The sequence below is a fragment of the Poromitra crassiceps genome (genome assembly GCF_964638095.1).
Source record: "Poromitra crassiceps genome assembly, chromosome: 6".
Classification (NCBI taxonomy): Eukaryota; Metazoa; Chordata; class Actinopteri; order Beryciformes; family Melamphaidae; genus Poromitra; species Poromitra crassiceps.
In genome coordinates this window covers 14,465,251-14,487,990 of record NC_139627.1, presented here as the reverse complement: position 1 = coordinate 14,487,990, position 22,740 = coordinate 14,465,251, and the positions used below count along the sequence as shown (strand labels likewise).

The 22,740-nt window shown below is 44.0% G+C and overlaps 1 protein-coding gene across 1 annotated transcript in view; it reads right to left on the bottom strand.

Moving 5' to 3' along the window:
• Positions 1-38: 38 nt before the first annotated feature.
• Positions 39-22,740, bottom strand: part of st8sia4 (ST8 alpha-N-acetyl-neuraminide alpha-2,8-sialyltransferase 4) — a 24,180-nt gene continuing 1,478 nt past the window's right edge. Inside the window, exons 2-5 of the mRNA XM_083638031.1 lie at positions 11,613-11,726; positions 7,360-7,617; positions 4,569-4,862; positions 39-3,064 (exon numbers count right to left, since the gene is read on the bottom strand). Coding sequence (XP_083494157.1) covers positions 2,785-3,064; positions 4,569-4,862; positions 7,360-7,617; positions 11,613-11,726 — 946 coding nt within the window. The 3' untranslated portion in view covers positions 39-2,784. The remainder of the gene's footprint in view (positions 3,065-4,568; positions 4,863-7,359; positions 7,618-11,612; positions 11,727-22,740) is intronic.

The following is a 22,740-nucleotide window of genomic DNA, read 5'->3' as shown; positions in this document are numbered from 1 at the left end:
TACTCGGTGACGACCTAAATTGTGCAATTAACCCTGCTTAGTATGGAGGACCACAAGTGCCATAGAAGTGGTAATAAAGCATTTAATTAATTCATAACTAACTGTAGAATAAAAAAAAACAATGGCATTAAAGCAACCTAGTAAATCAATCTTTATTACTTTGAGCCGTTACTAAAAAAAAAATTGCTCACAAACATAGAAAAATGAGACGCAGTACAGAGTAAGATGAAGTCAAATATTGCAGAATAATTTGGTATAAAGTTGTACTAAAGGATCAAAGCCTACCAACGTAGTGACCTTGGGCGTAATAAGGCTTTACAAATCTCGCCACACAGTCACCCGATTTGACTGAATACATTAAAATACTAGAGGCAGCCATCAATAAGAAACACACAGCAATGACTAGCCTACCTGCATCTCCATTCACATTCGCTCATCGCACTGTACAAACATTTGTCACATTTTAAGTCCTAAATGATATAAAAAGTAAAAATCACCTACTAAAAAGCCCCAATAATTTTGCGCAATACATTGTTTAGCCATGTGGTGATGAAGCAGAGAAGATGGTCAAAGCTGTTCATAATTCACAAGAGACCTGTAGATGTCAAGGTGTCCGTAAACAATTAGGCATCTCGTATCAAAATGGGCATTCAAAAGTCGCAGTAGAAGATAAAGCACTGAAACAGAGCAGAGTAATGCTGGTGGCTCCCTCCCTCGCTCGTTGAGTTCAGTTCTAGCACCAGGTGGCGCCAGAGCTACAGAAACATGTTTGTACCAGGTAGGGACTGTATTTGAATTGCAAAATGTTGAAACTGTCCACTGTGGCAAAGTTCGGTCATAAGCCCTCGGATGTGGTCTCTGGTCTGTTGGCAGACATTTTTGATCAGTTACCTACCAATAGGTGGGTAGTGAAAGTGCAGAATCAAGACAAGGACGCTCAATCTCATTTACTTTAACTAAGTCCCCAGAGAGCTCAATCTAAATTGAGAAACCTGCGTTTGAAATAATATTTACAGTATTTCAATTCCAAAACAAAACACTTTCAATGTCAAGCCACTCCAGCAATTTCAAATTGTGCCTTACAGATTACATGTTTGAGTCAATGCATTGACAATAGGTAATTCAAAATACGATCTCTGCTGGCACTAATCTCAATCCATAGGTATCACACTATATTTTCAGCATAGACAGCTCTTCAAGGCCATCTTCTGTTTTAAAACATTCATTAACTGTTTGAATGACATCATATGTTATGAGGAAATGTGTGTGTGTTTGTGTGTGTGTCTCGGGGGGGGGGGGGGGGGGGGGGGGGTTGTATGTACTGGCAGGTATCACTAAAAATGAAAGATCAGTGGTTTTTGACATATGCAACTAATATAGTAGATATGGGTTGTTAGATGATACAATAACCATTCCAGTATACTATCAATGATTTTGACTAATTGACATGAAAAATATACCTATATAACATTCCAAAGATGTGGTCACCGGTCTGTGACCGGACTGCACTGAACAAATATGTCTGTACAATATAAATAACACAAGGTAATATGGATTTTCATATCATGTCCTATTTTTTGTATTTGTTTAGGCTTCAAAAGGCTACATATGATATACACCAGATCGGCAATACGTATTTTGTAGGCGGCTGCTGGCGGCACATGTTCCCGCCCCCTTTTAGGGGGGAAACACAAGCCTCTCCCCGTTGACCTCAATTTAAAATAGCACTACACATTTTTTTGAATAGAAAAATAACAGAATCAATCTCGTTTATTAATGACCCGAATGGCCGACCACACATTGCACAAGATACACTGGAAATATGACTTTGACCTATCTAAAATCATGTGACTCATGACCCGTCTCTGACCTAGTTCCGGTGTCCGCCTGTTGCTAATTTAGTCTTCCGACATGAAATGCTGTTGTAGTGGGGCCCAGCGTCGTTGTAGACTACTTGGCTCGGGGCTGTAATGTAAATATGTGACATGAGTCACATGATTTTAGATGGGTCAAAGTCATATTTCCGGTGTATCTTGCCCATTCTATGGCCAGACGAGTTGTAATATATTGTCATGTCATGCTGTTTTGGGGTCATTAATAAACGATTGTTATTTTTCTAGAATTTTTTGGGGTAGTGCTATTTTACATTGAGGTCAACGGGGAGATGCTTGTGTTTTCCCCTTAAAAGGGGGCGGGGCCTAATTGCCAACCTGATGTATATGGGGATTTGTCACTATACATTCATATTGATAGCAATACAGTTGTAAAAAAAAAAAAAAAAAAGTTAGGTGGCAATTACACATTCTGTAAAATTGTACATTCTCCACTCTACATTTAAACAGATATGAAAATAATCTTGCCCTGAAGCTTCTAATTCCTAGAGTCATCATCACATTTTGAAGAACAAAACATTTTGTCGTTGTAATCCAATTTCATTGTACATCAAATTCCAAGTAGCAAAAAACGTGTATTACTAATTGTAACTTTACATCCGCTGCATTGTCTTTACGGTGGATCACCTCATTCAAGTCGCTCGTTTCCAAGTTTCAAGTTTTCAATGCCAAGTGAAAATACTGACACACTTAACATTCCGATACATTCTTACTTTTGTCCCTTTAAAACTGCTGATTTCCCAAAAAGGCACGCACACTTTTGTTGCAACTTCTGCATTTGACGCAAACTCACATGACTTCCTTTGTGGCCCGGGGAGAGTTCACGTTAAGGTGACCTCGTTAAGGTAACCTCGTTAAGGTAAGGTAACCTCGTTAAGCTAAGGTAACCTCGTTAAGGTGTGCACTTGGACGTGACCAGCTTCAGAGCGCCTTTGCTGTGGAGCGTCTTCAGTGTTTTGAACTCAAGTGGCATCCTGTGTGGCGCTGCGTTGGAGAAGTATCGATACTTCAGCGCGTCATAATAGTGGTACTTGACCAGATTTCCGCTTGTGTCCCTCGGAAATGGCCAAAATCCATATAGGTGAATCTCATCGCAGAAACGAGTAGCCAGCGTGTACATCAGTAGTCCAGTGCTGGGTCTTTTTATATTGATTTTATTTGTCAGCCAGTATCTAGGGGGTGGGGACAGATGGAGAACAAATCATTTACAAAGCCTTGCTCATTCTTAAATATACATCTTGGACAATAATTATCGTAATTTGTGAAACAGCCCCTTTTTGAAAATCTCCTCTAATTCAGTCAAAAAGCTTGAGTTCTACAGAGTACAGCAGGTGACACCAACGACCAGCCAATAGCAGAAGGCCAGTGCAGTACCCTACTTTTCACCACTAGATGTCAGGCTTCACCAAAGACTTAGGTTTGGTTTAGTTACTCCCAGGCAGCTAAACCTCCTTTAGACAATGGCCCATTGGACTGCCAATTTATCTAATGGTAATGGTATATGCCAGGGGTGTCCAAACATTTTTGAATGGGGGCCAGATTAGATAATGTGAAAATGTGTGTTGTGCTTCTCACATCATATGGGTTATGAATAAAATAAAAAATCACATACAAATGTACTCTAAAGATTTTGTTTACCATCTGAAAACATTAGTTCTGCATGTGCTGTTCCTACTTGGTGCTTGTACAAACTGTATCATAGTGCAGTCATCGTTAGATGAGGGGAAAAAATGCTAATTGAACTTGCTTGATTAACCAATACTGTGTGGAGGGCCACAAAAAGTATATTTTGAGAGACAAGACGAGGGCCACTTAAAATCAGTCCGCGCGCCGCAATTGGCCCCGGGGCCGGACTTTGGACATGTGTATATAGTCCGTACAAATTAATATTATCCCTGACATCCAAATATATTGCTAATATGTTTATAGTCCTTACAAATGAATAGAGTAATAGGCTGTGTCCACGGTACTGTGTGAATCAGCCTTTACACTCGACTGTATTGTGACATTAAAGAATCACCAAGTGCACATTATAGGGCATTTGATCTGTTTTGTAATGTGTAGGTATGTAGACATGTTTATGTTGAAAGAAATATATCTATAGACGGTTTTCACGGAATTGTCAGTCCTGCTCTGCTTCCCCCCCCCCCCTGGCCATAGCAAACACTGCAACAGGAAGTGAGCTGGGGTTCAATTTAGAGTGTTTTTGTTGTCAAGTTAAAACCGTCTATACAAGTTATGTCTCGTGTTGCATTGGGTTGCCATTTTATGGACATAATGCACAAAAATTGATATCTGGAAACATATCTGTATAAGCCTTTGTTTACAATCCTGTGTGGCTTATTTATACAATACACTATACATGTACATTCTTTCATATATACAGTACATCTTTAAAATAGACACTTTACCACACACTTATAGTAGTATAGTAAATAGCAGTTGTATGTAAGTACAACTGTATGTGAGTACTTTGAGAGCAACGCAAACCAGAGTCAAATTCCCTGCATATGTACATACTTGGCCAATAAAGCTGATTCTGATATATCAGAATACCGTATATTCAAAGTGAAAGGTACAATTTAAATCACAATCTATTTTTTTTTTACATGTGTTGTTTTAGAAGTAATATTCAAACGTCATGTTTGGCCAACATTAACAGCCCCTACAACTCACCCTCTCACAGCATGGATGAGCCGCAGGGAAGGGTAAGCCGTCCGGACGGGCAGCTTTCGCTTCACGATCAGCTGGTTGACGCACTCCACGTGCTTCTCTCCGCCTTTGACCATGAAGGCGGGGATCCACAGCACGCTGTCGTTGAGCTGCCGCAGCCGCTGCACCAGGCGCTCCGTGTCCGTCTGGTTCCTCAGGCCGCCGTACGCTCGCTGGATCACCGACGGGTTCATGGTGGTGAAGTTAGACCTCACACCCACGTCCTTGGCAAACTCCACCAGGGGAGCCAGGTTACAGCTGGTGAACAAGACAGAGTCAAGTATTTCTTACCAATCCTTTAGATCAGAGTAGTCGACCACACCGCAGAGGTGGAAAGTAACGAAGTACGTTTACTTGAATACTGTACTGTACAATTTTGAGGTATTTGTACTTTACTTGAGTATTACCATTTGATGCTACTTCTACTATCTATATTTCAGAGGGAAATATTGTGCTTTTTAACTTCACTACCTTTATTCGATCACGATACTAAAACGATATTTGAGTCACGATACGATAATATTGCGATATCGCCGATATTGCGATATATTGAATATTGCGATATTTCGATATATTGTCTAAGAGTTAGACAATATTTCGAAATATCGAAAAGGAGTTAGACTCTAACTCCTTTTCCTACCTTTTCCTTGACCTCACCGGAAGTAAAACATGCAGTGTTTTTTTGTTTTGTTTTGTTTTTGCCCCACACGTAGGCTACATTATTAAGCTTCTCTGGACTCAATACGCCACTGCAGGCGCGGACTGCAACATCGGGCGCTTCGGGCATTTTTTTTTAATATCGATACTTGGCGTCCAAATATCGATACAATATCGTCAGGCAAAATATCGCGATACTATGGTGTATCGATTTTTTCCCCCACCCCTACTATTAAAGCGCTTTCAATTATAGTATAGTATAGTATAGTATACTATAGTAAGTTAGTATAGTTATAGTTATACAAATGAAGTAAATTATCATCTGTTTGACATTTGTTTAATTTTGACACTTACCACTGCTTGATTTCCATCAAAGAAGGCAGTTACTTGCTTATAAATGCTTAACCAGGTTAGTTCCAGATAACCTCAGTAGATACTAGTGATGTGCGGGTCACCCAGAACCCCCCGGGTCCCGCGGGCTGGCCCGCCCCGCAGGCGGTCTGGGTTGGCAAATTATGAAAATATGGCGGGTGCGGGCGGGGCAGGCTCAGAACGTGACAAAGCAACATTATAATAAAATTGAGTTAGAGCAGTGAAACATGCAGAGTAACCCTTTATTAAGACGTGAACGCTCTCACACGTACACACAATCAGCGAGTCTGAAGCCGTCTGCACCTGCTGCACTAATAAAGAAACACTTCACATGAGGTAGCCTATGTGCTCTCAGAACAAACATTTTGGAAGGATTATTCGCTGTAATTATTATTTGAAGTGTCCATACCGCAGATTTTCTGTTGTGGACTCGACTGTGATCTATTTGTCAACTTTACTGCAACGTGAGTAGGCTACGTGACCAATTGAGAGCGCATGAGGTAATTTAAAGAAATTGGAAGGAATAAGAACTGTTTCTGTAGCCTACCTCCTTTACCTGCTACCTCCATTGACCTTGGATTAATTCAGGAAAGATCGATAATAGCTGAGTTTGTAGCTGACGAAGCAGAAAGAACTCGACGACATGAAAGCAGCCACGCAACGCATCCAGAGCAGTAAAACTGTTGTCCAGTCGCGCACCGGCCGGCACGCATGTGTGTGTCTGTCTGTGAGAGAGAGAAGGTGAGAGACGAGTTTGGACACATCGGAGTGCTCTGCTGCGCTCATCGTGAGTCCAGGGACATATTACATTAAATTGGCCGTTTGCGGGCTGCTGGGTTGGGTTGGGTTCTGGGTTTTCAGATATTTTAATCGGGCGGGCGGGGCGGACTGGCTCCGATGACGGGTTGGGTTGGTGCGGCCTGACCCGCGCATCACTAGTAGATAGTAGACAAGAGGACACTGGAGCAAAGCAGAAGTGTAACTGAGGGAACCACATTGTACCAATGTTTCTGCCCAATTAGCATTTTCTATAAAGGGTATCAGAACTCTGGAATAAACAACCAACTGAAATGAAACTAATTAAATATATTGAAATGTTTAACTCAAAACTCAAGAACGGGCTGAAATCTAATCAAGCTTGTACTCACTGTTCTTGTCATTCTTTATACAGTATTGTCATATCTCATGATGTAATCAACAATCTGGTTGGATTGTTTGCTTCTGAATCTCTTGTATGTTGCATTGTGTGGTGTTGTGTCAAATGTAGGGATGTCACAATATATCGTCCCACAATATATCGCGATATGAAAACGTGACAATATGTACCGTTGAGATGAAATCTCATATCGTGAGAAAAAGAAGCTGAACATGGTGGCACTGATCTGCATCTGATTGCATGCTCGCTCTCCTTTTCATTGCTTTGTTTGAACAGACGAGGGACATTACAGACACGAGGATGAAAATGGTCAAATTACTCAAATTAGCGTGGAGGATTCCCCCTCAACTTACAAATTGATCGCAAAAAAATAGTTAAAATATCGTATTGTTATCGTGAACCCAATATCGTGTATCGTATCGTATCGTGAACTGAGTGTAGCGTGACACCCCTAGTCAAATGTGATTTTAGACTGTTGCAGTCTATTTAAAAGCCCAACTAGGGACTAGTGTTGGAAATAAGCTCCAACCTCCCATGTGCCACATCTTTGATGTGAAGTGTCCTACTTACCGTATGACGAAATCGTGGCTATCGATCTCCTTCCCGCAGCCGCTGTTGAGCAGCACGCCGGAGTTGCCGACCACGGCGCAGGTCTTGAACCTGCGGTTCTTGAGCGGCGAGGTGTCGGGCAGCAGGCTGTGCAGCGTGCGCGACACGTTGAAGGTGCGGCGTCGGTCCAGCACATAGTGCACCGTGTCCCCGGGCCTGAAGCTGCTCTTCAGCACCGAGATGTCCCTCTCCGCGTCCAGGAAGCGCAGGACCTCCTTCCTGTTCACAGCGAGGACACAACAGCAGAGAATGTGAAGCGCAGGACCTCCTTCCTGTTCACAGCGAGGACACAACAGCAGAGAATGTGGCTGATTTGTGCAATGTTCACTCATATTCAAGGAGCACCTACTGTATACCTGTAAGTGTAAAAGACTCACAGGGTTCCCCAACACCTTAAACATCAAGGACCTTTCAAGGTTAATTACTGTTTAACACACTGATAATGCTTCCCCGCTCTTTTTCTCTTTGTTTTTACAATACACAAACAGGACAGAAAAGAAAAGAAAAAAACAATGGTTACATATATATTCAACATTCAATATTGCAACGTGGTGCTACTAGCCACATAAGGTGTTTATGCGCTAAGGATATTATGCACGGTATCTCACGTAGGCCAGAAACGGATCCCAGCCAGACGAAAACTTCCGAAGTGAGTTGGTCCACATCCAACCAAAGTCTCTCCATCCGCACAACAGAAGGCAAGGCAAGTCAAGTCAAGTCAAGTTTATTTGTATAGCCCTAATTCACAAGCATGTCTTCACAGAGGATTATGTCTAGCTAAATCTAGCTGACACAACAATAGCAATCACAGTAGTAATAATGACAACATGATTGAACAATCATATGATGGAGAGAGACAGAAAGAGAAAGTCCATCAACCAGAATTGAAAAGAAGGTGAAGAAGGGGACTTCCATTCCTTCTTCTTTTTGACAACAGTTGCCCCCTGTATTAGAGACTGTTGAACCCTGAGAATGTTTCTAATGAGAACTAGCAGCTTTACAGAAGCTCACAGACAACTATTAAAGAGAGAGAGGCTTGAATTATAGAGCTGAAATCTCGCTGGAACGGGCTAATACGCTGCCTACTGTATGCCGGTGTCCTGCAGACCTTTTTCACCATTCCCAGGATAAATTGTGGAAAACGACCCAGACCAGAGAGGCCAGGTGACTTGTTGTCTCTAAAGTAAATCAGTGTTTGTCTCTCTTCTAAGCCTTCCTGTTTTATAACTGGCAAGGATGATAATCTCACCACCTCCAGCTGATATGTAACGTTATAATATAGACTACAATATTATATAACATAGAGCAATCCAGCGCCGCGGCTCTGTGCTCTGTGCAGGCGTTTAGCTGAGAAATACGGTAGTTCTACGGTAGTTGAATCAAAAGTTTGCAATTTGCATCGCCAGAATTCGCCACGAAATGGCAAAAGTTACTTACTAAAAATGCCTGCCGCCGTGCCAAATGATGATCAATTATGCATCGTGCAAATCGTGTGATGCTTGAGACTCGTTGAGAGATTGTTTAGCTGTTTGTGATCATAACCGACTCTGCTCTGCTGTGAATATTTGCTCGCTTCGGTCATTGCTGAGGCTGGACTACGTCTTTTTTTGTTTCAGAGCTGGAAATGTCATGGGCTACTTCTGCAGTGTGCAAGCTAAGCTAAGTGTGTCTGTGTGTGTGTGTGTGTGTGTGTGTGTGTGTGTGTGTGTGTGTGTGTGTGTGTGCGCGCGCGCGCGTGCGTGCGTGCGGCGGGGTATTCCCCATATAGGTGTGTTCCCCCACTTCTCCAGATAGCACTACACCTCTGCTTTTGACTGAGGAGCACGAAACGAAGGGAATAAACATTGGAGACGAGAGGGCTGTTCAGTTACACCCAGAGACATTCAACTGTTTCAAACCCAGCAGAACGGCCACGCTGGACAAGAAGATTTGACCGATTTCAGATCGCTTCATGACTCAATGAAAAACAAGAGGAATATCAGGTGAACTCACTCTCATTTCTTATTTTTATTTATTTATTTATTTATTTGAGGGACAATGCACATTAATGAACATTACTGTAAATGCGCCAGTGTTAGCCACATGGCAAATTATTAACTGCTGTCCCTTGGAACTTTAGTTAGAATTGTCAGTGCCTCACTGACAGGAGTATTAACCCTAACATACAGAACATGTCTTTGATGGTGGGAGGAAACCAGAGCACGCAGAGGAGAACAAGCAAACAGAAAGGACCTGGGGCAGACCGGGGCTCGAACCCGGGACCTTCTTGCTGTGAGGTCCATAAGTCATCCAATGGGATGGGAGCTGAGGATGTTTGAGCAGTTGAACCATGACTCAGGCAGAGAAGAAGAACTATGAGCTCTTAAAGCAGCAGCGTTTGAACAGCACTACGCAGGAAGACAGGATGTGATTTTTGAGAGAGCCCAGTTCAACGTAGTACCGAGGGGAACCACCGCACATAACGGGCGGGGGCAGCCGGTCAGAACGTGTCTGCTCAGAAATCCCGCGGGAGCGGGCGGGATTAAGAAAACAGTCCCGCCCACGCAGGCCTCTAGCTTGAATGTGTGAACACTTCTCAACTGCTGCTCAACTGCTGCTCAACTGCTGCCCAACTGCTGTGTGTTTCAGTTGATTTAACAGGAAAAAGCATACAAACACCAGAAAGGCAATTAAAATACTTTTGAGCCCTACTCAGCAAAAAATATGGTTTTCAGAGGGTTCCTATCTTGGAATCCAATGTGACACAATAAGAATACTTATATGCACTGTATTTTCTTATTTCAGTGTGGTCAGCAAATACCGTTCTGATAAATTTGAATGACAATTTGAATTCAATAGTTTTGACTCAATTTGTGCACTGAATTATCAATATAATGTGATCTACATATTATTACACTACCTGGGCAGTACACAACAAGTTGTATTTTCAGCTCTATTTTAAAATTGTCAGTGTATGTAGAACATTGCAATATATCGCAATATGCTGTAACATATCGCAATGTATCGTAATACAATCGTATCGTGACCCATGTATCGTGATTTGTGACACGTATCGTGACGCGACGTCCTTGCCAATACCCAGCCCTAGTTACGCAACTAACCCCAATTACCCAATTATAGCTACTAAGTTGATGAAAAGAATGAAATATATACTGGTAATAAAAGTTGATTATACCAACATTTCTATTTTTCATATTCAAATGCATTTAGTGTCTTTAAAGGGGAGACTCATAGAACTATTCTCATTCAGATATCTTGTTTGAGGTGAGGTCAAGGCCGGGACCCCTTTGAAAATGGCCATGCCAGTTTTTCCCCTTGCCAAAACGTAGCCTAACTTTGGAGCGTTATTTAGCTACCTTGCTAGCAAGCTAGCATGGCATGGTTTGTACTGATGTTTGCCTTCGCTCTTCTAGTTTCATATGCTAGCACCAGAGACGTTAGGGCTGGGTATTGGCAAGGATCTCACGATACGATACGTATCACGATACTTGGGTCACGATACGATTGTATCACGATATATTGCGATGCGATACATATTGCGATATATTGCGATATTCTACAGAATTTACTCCAAATTAAATAATAGAGCTAAAGATACAACACACTGTGTACCACCCAGGTAGTGTAATAATATGTACATCACTTTATACTGATAAGTTAGTGGACAAATTTAGTCAAAAGTGTTGAGTGTTACTGAACGCATCGATATGGGAAATATCGATTAGGGGTGGGAATCACCAGATGCAGAGGCCTGGCATGGCATGGCCTGCAAAAAAAAAAAAAAAAAAAAAAAAAAAGTAATATCGCGATACTTGGCGTCCAAGTATCGATACAGTATCGGGAAATAAAATATTGCGATATATTGCCGTATCGATTATATTGCCCAGCCCTAAGAGATGTGGCCCTGGCTTATAAAACTAAGCCCGCTACAGAGACATTTGATTTGTATCACTATGGAATCGGGAGACAAGTGGGAGAAATGACCAATCGGGAGCACAGCAGGAGAAGGGCTTCAAAAAAGGGGATGCTCCATGAAAATGTGTCGGCAGGTAATGTGACATTGCTTTCTGTGTTCTCCCCCTAAAGAAGACTCGAGGGCGGCACTGAGTGAGGACGCGGGCCGCCAGTTGCCCATCCCTGGTATAGAGCAATGCACCGTGTGTGCAGGTAAAACATGCCAACACACACAATGAAGTGTATAAGAGCGTCCTCACCTTATCCTGAGAACCAGTGACACGTTGGGCCTCCATGCTCCTGGGTAGTGCTGAGGTCCCGAGGCTTTCTCAGAGAGGTTCCCCCACAGCCTGGAGGCGCTGCGTCTCCCGTCGCTACAAAACACACACACACACAATATGGATGGGTAAGCACCTGTGGGCCACGAAAGGTACTGCAAATCACTGCCAAAGACATCACCTGGCACAACGACCATGGAGACACTGCATGAAATAGGCCACGCCCATCACGGGGGAAAAGCTCCGTTCATTTCCACACACCAGCGTGTTCATTTTCCTTGAATTAAACATAGCTAAAAGCTGTTGTGTGGTGGGGCTGCGCAGACAACAAATGTAAAGAATCGCCAGTTAAAGTTTTTTTGTACTCCTGAGCAAAACAAGGAAGCCATTGAGAATTGGCGAGAAGAAAAATGTGGATGTAGCTGTCAAGGAAGTAAGTTGGAGTGTTCATCTTCCATATACAGTATACGATCTTTTTGTGCAACACGCAACCATGCACCCGACATAGGAGGACGCCAGGATTGGAGGGGGGGTTTCTGTTTTCCCCCGTTTTGGGCGTGGTTTCTGAATGATGACGCGCTCCGCAGTGTCTCTATGGACGCATTTCACAGCAACCCTTTTGAGGTGGTAAAAGCAGGAAGTAAAGCAGCTGTACGCTAATACCATTAATTATGCTTCCATTCTGTTTAGGCGTTCCAGTGCCAGGTGCCCTCATTAATGCTGATTATTTACAACTGTGTTACTTCCTGCTTTACCACCTCAAAAGTGGTGTGCTGTGAAATGAGCCTATTCACCTTTTTCCTGGACTTACGTTTCCCATGATTCTCAGCGGTAGCCGCTTGTCGACTTCCTGTTTACATTGCCGTGCACCGCTGTCAAAGAGTGGGAACGTTTGGCTTATTTTATCCGAAATGGCTAAAAATAGTAGCGTTGTGCGGTTGCATAGCGGCGATATTTTACAAAAACGAGGTGAATGTCAATTCACTGGTACTGTATGGGCTTATTTTAGCCAGAATTGCAAAAAAATTGTATGTGGTTGCATAGCGTCCGCTTTTATTGTGAAGGCTAAACGTCCAAACCGGAACTCTTATATTTGGTCATTGAACGGAGCTTTAGCGGTCTCTCTCTTTCAAGATTCAAGATATTGTCTCTCCCTTGTACAATTATGCACGTGTGAAATGATTGTGCTGGGGGCTCCATTACAAGACATAGGTAGGTACAACGTCACAACAATTATTATGATTATTTTCAGTCTCTTTCACTATGAACGGTCCTGGGCGGAAACAGGCAACCGGCAGCTGGAAACAGGGAGGGAGGGTGTCATGGAAGCGCCCACTGGGCTCTATCTTCCCAAAAGCGCTAATTTAGCGTTTTCGCTCGTTTAACGCCGTGCGCAACGCAATTTGGGGGCGGACACAAACGCATGCCTGTGATAACTATACTGGGCATTGGCTGCCACAAGCCAAAGCAGGCGTTTCAGCGCTAAAATGTGGTGATAGATGGCATTATGCTATCGTCAGCAGCGCGCAATTACTTTGTGCTAAGAGCTTTGAAAAGGACCTCTTACGTGCAAATACCTCTCTGTGCTGGCCGCTCTGCACGGAGATTACGGCTGCGCTCCTATGCAGCGCAGAGAGGTATTTGCGCAGTGGAAAGTGAAATTCTTTTTGGATATGTCATTACGCACAGCCTTGCCACGCCAAAGACATCAAATTATGCTGCTAAAATTGGGTATTAGCAGATAATTCAGTGAGGCAATCATCTATAACTCACTGAGAAACTTTTATCACATCGCAAAGAGGGAAATTAATTGAGAAAACTTGTTGGACAATGGACGCTATTTACCTTCATAAGCCGGAGGGTCGTTGGCACCACATACAGTACGATCTGTCAATAAGCTCTCTCTGTCCTCGCACGAGTGAGTACACTCTATTACGCATGGAGATAATTACAGCATATTGCATGCCTCACGCAAACAAACCATTGCGAGACGGGAATCTGATTGGCTTTGATTGAAGTAAATGCCCAGCCTTGCCTGGCCACGTCTGTGAATAATTCTGGTAGTTAAGACCGCCCAAACCCCGTTTGCGCAGGCATTTTGGGGCGCAGATGATTTTGGCACGGCTCTAATTTGCGCTTGCGTGAACCTTTCCGCATCCCGGCCGAGAATTGCATCCCCAACATATTTCGGGGCTGTTTTAACTTAGAAGTCATGTAGGTCACGTCTACCAGACAATTACGGTATATCACTTTTAAACAGTTACATTTCTGTATAAATCATTACAAGTATGCTCCCGTGAGGTGGGGATGCTTTTTTTTTGCTGATTGGCGGGGGAGCAAAACTCGGCAGAACACCCGGCGGACGGCGCGAAAGGCGGAATGCCATCTTCCCTGCCTTAAGGCACGCGCAAACAGGTGCGCAAACGCTATTAGGGGATAGCGCCTGTCGGGAAGATAGAGCCCACTGTCTCACCGGGAAACTGGTGAATAGCTGGTTTGGGTTACAACACCAACAGGTTTCTCATGCCACGCTCCGTTGATCATGACTGTGGTTAAATGACAGCGATGCAGAGTCGTGGAGAGTGTAAAAGGTGGCAGATAGGAGGGCAGATCATTGCACCCCTGCAATGATTTCTTTGAGAGGAACTTGCTGGAGAGAGACGGGGCCATTAGCCACAGCTCTCTGAATAGGTGCAGTAAAATGATACGAGGACATTGATAGCTCTCACACACAGCAGGGGAGGAAAGCGTAGGCGTTTCAGTATGTTTCACTTTCAGGGGGAAGGTCTGCTGCTTCAGGCCTGTCTCTGCCTCCACCCGCCACAGTCAACAGGAATGATTCACTGTGGCAAGTCAGGGCAGGGACAGGCCTCTGCCCTTTCTCAATACCAAGAATGCATGCTTGTTCTCCTGTTCTTGGGGGGTTCTCGTGTTCCTGCTAGTCGTTCTTGGAAGACTGAACTCGCTAGGTCACAAGCACACGTAGCGCTGTTGGCGGTCTGAGAGACGACGCGTTCGTGAGGGCATTGGCTGCTGCGCAATACCAGCGCAGTATTGAGTATTGAAACCTACGACCCTGCTTGTAGGCATCAAAAGTCATCCGAAATTAATTTAGTGATGAAATAAAACTTTAAATTGTAAAAAAAAAAAAACTTCCCGGAGCTTATGGCGTCTTCTCTGCTGCGTTCTGCCTCAAGCCCCCAGGAATAGCGCTGGGCTGTGAAGCCATTTGAACGCGGTGGCGAAGCTCTGTATTGCAAGTCACGTGACGCCATGCAGCCCAGAAAGGAAAATTCCCATCCACTTGCATGGGGACCCCGGCAGCTGTTAAACCCAGGGGAATTTTTTCCGGGTGTCTAATGATCAAATATTTTTTTATGGGGCATTTTTTCTTCAGAAGCCACTAAGAGCCGTATACGGGTGTATTTTCTTCTTTTAATACATCCATGGGTGGGAGACGTCATGGAATACGTCATGGCACACATGCGCACTTCGCCTTAGGCCGCATGGTCAGGAAGTAAAACCAGGAAGAAACCCCCCCCCCCCCCCATGATGACTTCATGCGCCAGTGAGCAGCCTCCATCCGAATACATGGGTGGGCGTGGCTCGTCCCCTATCCAGTTCAGAATGCTGGGATACGTGCCTTGACACAAGTCACCAACCAGAGCATCCCGAACAGTGGGAACATTACTCGAGTACTGACGTTATGAACGAGTACTCGAGTACCCGAGTACTCCCGCCCATCCCTAACAGGGACACAAGAACACACAAGAACCCTTATTGAGAAACGGCCCTCCATTCATTACAAACTGTTCTCAGTAACCTTATGATAGGTTTCATCTTCCACGCTCAGTCAGTGTTGCCAGATCCTGTGAGGGAAACAAGCAAGCAGCTGCTCAAGCTACTCCAGCCCGGGGTCTCTGAGGCCCTTCTCCCTGCCTAAGGACCTGGCTGCGTGTTTCTCTCGCAGGATCTGGCAACACAACAAGTGGTCGCTGCTGGTGATGACAGGAAGTGCGATTCATGTTGTGTGCCAGAAATCATCATTGCGTGACGCAAAAGGAAATGCCCCATTGTCAGAACTTCAAGTAGTCACACGCAACAACACGGCCACATCCACTTACATGCTATTTGTTGTGCAGTCTGCAGCACCTCCGCTCTGCTGTGTTCAACTGCCTCGTCTGAAAGACGTTAAAACTTGAAGAAAACACGAGATATGAATAGGATGTGCAGCTCGTATCCGTTTGGTGCCGAGCCTTGCAGAAGCAGACACGGTTGAGTGGAAAAATATTGTCAGATTGTGTGTGGTGACGAAAACGGGGTTCCTGTTTTCGTCTGGTCACGTAGCGAAGAGGCCACAGACTGTGAACACAACGCAGTCCACAGACTGTGAACACAACGCAGTCCACAGACTGTGAACACAACGCAGTCCACAGACTGTGAACACAACGCAGTCCACAGACTGTGAACACAACGCAGTCCAACGCCCGATAAGCTGAACACATTAGGATGCAAACTCATGCCGAGTGAACAAGGTGACAGATAAGGGCACTCAGAAATCACTCACTTAAGGGCCCTATTTTGGGATGACAAGGGTGACTCACTTGAAGGTGACTAGTTGCATCTAATACTAACGCACACACACAGACAGACCACAGCGGGCACCGTGAGCATGCAGCTTTTTGAGCATGATCATGTGAATGGGGGGGGGGGAAGGGGAGGGAGGGGAACGGGCACGGCACTAGTCGATTATGAATTCACTTCTAATCACGACACTTTTTCTTTCCTATTGAAACGTTGTGTATGGATTTGCGTGAGAAACATTCCTTTAGTTGCGTCTCAGAGCAGTGATTTCGGATCTCCCACCTTCACTAAAATCATGTGACCACCTTTCAGCTGTTTCAGACACATACATGCAAGCGTTCCCTCAACAATATACTGTCTCCCAATGTGCTCCCTCACTCCTCACTCCTCACCCCTCACCCCTCACTCCTCACCCCTCACCCCCTCACTCCTCACCCCTCACCCCCTCACTCCTCACCCCCTCACTCCTCACTCCTCACCCCTCACCCCCTCACCTCTCACTCCTCACCCCTCACTCCTCACTCCTCACTCCTCACCCCTCACTCCTCACCCCCTCACTCCTCACTCCTCACCCCTCACTCCTCACTCCTCACCCCCTCACTCCTCACCCCTCACTCCTCACTCCTCACCCCCTCACTCCTCACTCCTCACTCCTCACTCCTCACCCCTCACTCCTCACCCCTCACTCCCTCACCCCTCACTCCCTCACCCCTCGAACCCTGACTCTGACCCACCTTCCTGTCCCTAGTTACAGCCAGAGCCGTCTATATAGAAGAGTCGCGACATCTCCATTCACTCCAATGGACCAGTTTTTTACTCTCAAGAGTTCCAGGAAGTAAGATCCTGGATTAAGCAGCACTGTCGAGTTGCAGCCAAATGGACAGTTTGTGTTGTATTTGAAAGTGTTTTTTTTTTTTTTTGAATCAAATTGTACATTATCAGCTTTATTTTAGCATTCAAAAGTAGCGTGAGACCCCTTCCTGGCTGTTCATTGGCTAATAAGTCATGCATTTTGGTCCCCCGCTGTCGACACTCTCTCTCTAGAGGACACTAGTTACAGCTATTTTGCCCCAGCCACGCCCCCTTCATTCACCTCCCCTGGCCATGGATGTATTAAAATAATACGCCCACCCATGCATTCGGACGGAGGCTGCTCACTGGCGCATGAAGCCATCATGGGGGGTTTTTCTTCCTGCTTTTACTTCCTGAGCATGCGGTCCAAGGCGAAGTGCGCATGTGTGCCATGACGTATTCCATGACGTCTCCCACCCCTCCCACCCATGGATGTATTAAGCTTCTGGCATACTCTTCGCGCACGCGCTGGAGGCGGGGCTCAGAGGAGGGCGCGCGCACTCTGCGCGGGCCAAAACAGAACATACTCAGTGCGCAGCTCCAGGCTCCAGGCAGTCTGAGTGAAATTGAATGTAACGTTCCCAATTCTATGTATTAAATTATAAAAAACGACCCCTCCACATTTGGGAAGGCTAAGCCACACAACTAGTTCGTTATAATCGAACATCATGCTTTGAAGGTGACTTTACGACGGTGAGGACTCAATCACAGCAGATATCCGCTGATAGCCTACCACGGAGATCTCACAGGCACAGGCAGCAAAACCGACGCGCTGATAGAAAAATCTCCATGGACGCGCCGCGCTGCGCTCAGGCCTCACCCCCCGACACGCCCCGTGCGATGTCGTCATAATCGCCGTGCGCCCTATGCGCTTGGCTGGGCGCGAAGAGTATGCCAGAAGCTTTAAAAGAAGAAAATACACCCGTATACGGCTCTTAGTGGCTTCTGAAGGAAAAATTACCCCATAAAAAATTATTTGATAATTAAAAGAGTCGTTTTATACTTTGAGTGTACACCCGGAAAAAAATCCCCTGGGTTTAACAGCTGCCGGGGTCCCCATGCAAGTGGATGGGAATTTTCCTTTCTGGGCTGCATGGCGTCACGTGACTTGCAATACAGAGCTTCGCCACCATGTTCAAATGGCTTCACAGCCCAGCCCTATTCCTGGGGGCTTGCCCCTGGCCCCTACCAGTACCCACATTCCCCTAGCCTAGCCACTCCCCCTACCCACCCCTTGAATCCTGATAGACCTTCCTATCCCTAGCTAGCTACACCTAGCTACAGGTGCCTTTCCCTAGCCCCGCCCCTCTCCCTTGACCTGACCCAGATCCGCTCCGCTCCCAAATTGAACAGCTTCTTCCTTGGCCCATGCTACACCCTCCCACCAAGTTTCATGAACATCGGCCTAATAGTTGTTCCATAATCTTGGTAACAAACAAACAGAGAAACAAACAAACAGACAGAGCCCCAGCTCCCATTTATATACTGATGATGATTGAACCAATAGCAAGACACATTGCAATAGAGCTTATAAGATCCATGACAAACTACCCCCCCCCCCACCACCACCACCACCAGGCTCACCACTGCACTGCACTTTCTTTCTTTTTTTCTTGATTTTTTTATCCCATTTTTATCCCCCATTAGTGCTAATTTTAATTTATTTATCCTGGTTGCTACTCCACCCTCTGCCGATCTGGGGAGAGCCGAAACTGGCTCCATGCTTCCTCCGAGACATGGGCAGTTAGCCAGCCGCTTCTTTTCCCCTGACAGAGGAAGCTTCACCGGTAGGACATAGCACGTGGGAGGTTCACGCTATTCCAACCAGTTCCCCTCCCTCTGAACAGGCGCCCTTAACGACCAGAGGAGGAACCACATTAGCAACCAGGATATTGCATGTTTTTGTGAAGGGGGTTCCTATTTGAAGGAAACCCCCGGGAGGCACGGGGAGAACATGCAAACTCCACACAGAAAGGCCCTTTTGACGACCCCACCCGGGCGGTGGGCACTCGAGGACATGCGGACGGGCACGCATTCCTTCAGCGTTCACAGCGTCCCAGGTGGGAATCGAACCCAGGACCTTCGAGCTGTGAGGCGACAGCGCTTACCACCCCACCACCGTACCCCCCCCTGCACTGCACTTTCTAATGCACCGACTTTTCACAACTACACAAATAATCTAACCCTTAAACTTCACTTTCAGATCCCAAACAATAACTTATTCCAGTAGCAGCTTACAAACTATATGAGAGCTAATTTCCCCACAAATGCACTGAAATCTGGAATGAGATCCCATATCACATTAGAGCAATAACCTCCTCCATGTGACATTTCAAACAGGCATATAAACCAACACCCCTCTGATAACCTCCATGTGACATTTCAAACAGGCATATAAACCAACACCCCTCTGATGGAAGCACACACACTGATTCAACTAACTCACATAATACAATCTTACTCTGCTACAAGCCCTCTGCTCTGTAGTGTCTGTGTTGCCATTCATGTTTTGCTATTGCCTTGTTTCTATTCTGTGTTCCTGTTTTTATTTTTGTATTGTAATGTGTCTGTAATGTGACATGTGTCTCGATGTGCTGTAGAACAGGAACCTGCTGTAAACCAGTTTAAACTGACTCAGGCCAGATTAAATGCAACACATTTAAACATCTGTAATGTTACTTTTAATATTTTCCCGTAGAAGAAAGAAAGAAAGAAAGAAAGAAAGAAAGAAAGAAAGAAAGAAAGAAAGAAAGAAAGAAAGAAAGAAAGAAAGAAAGAAAGAAAATGTAATAAATAAAAATATATAAATATATAAATAAATCTATGAAACAACTAATTACATCATTGTCTCCACAATTCAATCAACAACTAAAATGTTGGGTAACACTTTAGATTAGGGATGACAAATTAACTATTAACTTCCCTTAATAATTTCATAATTCATCTCAATAATATCTAATATTAGCAGCACCTTAAGCCCCATACTGAGCAAAGCAGGCCCAATTCCTGTGCACCCTCACTGACTGGTGTAAGTACTAACTGATGGTGGTGATTGAGGGGAAAAACCATAGTTAATGGTCTGTAGAATCCAATAGTGCAGAATAATGTGCTAATAAGTGGTTTATAAAGACTGATAATGAACTTACACTACTAATATGTATGTTAATAAACAACTTATTCATAGTTAATATGTGTTCCCTAATCTAAAGTGTTATCAAACGTTGCCATATGAGTCCCTGTGGCACTACAGTTAATCACATGGTGGTCTACCACTGGTACCCCCCCCCCCCCCCCCTCTTCCCTGCACACAACACAACAACCACACACACACACCTTCCTCCAGTGACTGTATACGTCCTATACCCAGGGTTCATACACATTTTGACCATCCATGACTTTTCCATGACTTTAAACCAAATATCCATGACCAAACATTTTGTAAAGTCTCTGTGTTTACATGAAAAAGTCTGTGAGTAAAAAATATTCTATCTATGTAATGTATAACCACAAACCGATGACAATAATTAAAAAACTAACATGGTCATTTAGTACTAAAACACATTACTAGCCCCAACACTGACGACAACAAAGATCTTGAGTAGGGCTGGGCGATATGGACGAAAAATCATATCTCAGTAGGTTTAGGCTGAATGGCGAAAGATGATATATCTCTGTATTTTCTACAAAGTGAGCTCGATTTTCAATTGTAAATTGGGCTGGGGGCGATATGGACTCTTACAAAATATATTTACACAATGTGATTTTTGATAGGCCTAAATAATTATCAGTGAATAATGATATAATGAATGATGTTAAGTGGGTAAAGGCAAATAATAGAACAGCTAGAACAGTCTGGTAAGCTCAGAATATTGGCCAGGCCTAACCTTGAGTGCCATGCAGAAACGCTGAGACACAATTAGCAGAAAAACACTATTAAAGTTTATTATCAATCTGCTTCTTTAAATGGTATAGTGACGATAAATTACTTGTATTAATAATAACAATTACTTGTATTATTAATACCACACTCCTGTATGCATGCACACACACACAAACACACACACACACACACACACACCCCACTGTTGACACTTTTCATTGACATGGAATTTCACATCCACTGTTCATACTGTCTATACTGTTAGGGTATTACTGTTAAGATATAGGCTAATTGTTCATAATATGCACTGCATGCTATGTATTACTTTAAACATCTTGCATACCGTATTCATAGTTCTTCTAGGCTACTGTTATAGCCTAAGCACATACTGTAGTGTAGGCTATCTTATTTATATGTTATAATGTATCCTGACATATCTTGGCACACACATATAGCACTCATACTAGCCTTATTTATTCTAGATCCACTTATTCTATAGTATACTGTAACGTTCCTGGTAACTCATGAGGCAGGTAGTCCATAGTTGTTGCATACATTACTATAGCCTACAATACTTTGCATTGAACTTATTTTCTACTTTTTTCTACTCTTTGCACTTCTGGTAATAGATGCTAAAGTGCATTTCGTACTTGTACTCTGTGTGCGCAGGGACCATCAAGTTGAATCTCTAAATTAAATCTAACGTGAAAAAGCGTTTAGAGAGGGACACAGTAGTGTGTGTGCAGAGATGGGCAGTATTTGAAATACATGTATTTAAAATACATATTTCAAATACATTTGTGTATTTTGTAATTTGTATTTGGCTGGACCAAGAAAAATAAGATGTAATTTGTATCAAAATACTTTCAGACCTTGTATTTTGTGTATTTTAAATACATAAAATACTTTTTTCTTTAATGTTATGTCATTTTATTCTCAAATGGACACATTCTTACCATTGACACAGGTTTAAACTGTGGAGGAAAGAAATGTGACATGTCACTTCTACTCTACCTCTGATTGGCTTACCCTCAGAACAAACTCAACCACAAATCAGAGGCAGAGTAAGGTGGTCTTGAGTCAGACTTCACATCACTTCTTCATCTAAACTAGTATGAAGCCTTGTATTGGTGGACATTCCCCCGAGAGATCAATTACTAATATAAATTGATGATTAGATATTGCATGCACTGGCCTATCTGCAAATGAAACGGTTTACTGCATATTCAAACCAGTGTATCATATTAGAAAGACACAACTAATTATCTTCTTAATTCAAATTGGCAAAGTGGGTGGCAGTATGTGTGGTGGCAGTGTGGGTCACGATTGTGATGTCATCAGTGATGTCACTTGAGCAATTGTGATGTCATCAGTGATGTCACTCGATCAAGTGTGATGTCATCAGTGATGTCACTCGAGCAATTGTGATGTCATCAGTGATGTCACTCGATCAAGTGTGATGTCATCAGTGATGTCACTCGAGCAATTGTGATGTCATCAGTGGTGTCACTCGAGCAATTGTGATGTCATCAGTGATGTCACTCGAGCAACTGATTTCTCAACTGTGATGTCACTCAGGCAGTTGTGATGTCATCAGTGATGTCACTCGAGCAACTGATGTAGTATGAGCGCACAGTTGCACGATGGCGCCGAGGTGTGTGGGCGGTGTCTGTCTGTCATTCAGTCATGATTTTGGGAGGCCATGGAGCCGGCGATTTCCATAACTGCAGCCATGGCACATCATCTCCAGGGATACTGTTATGATGTCAGATATCTAGGGCTAACATGGTCAAA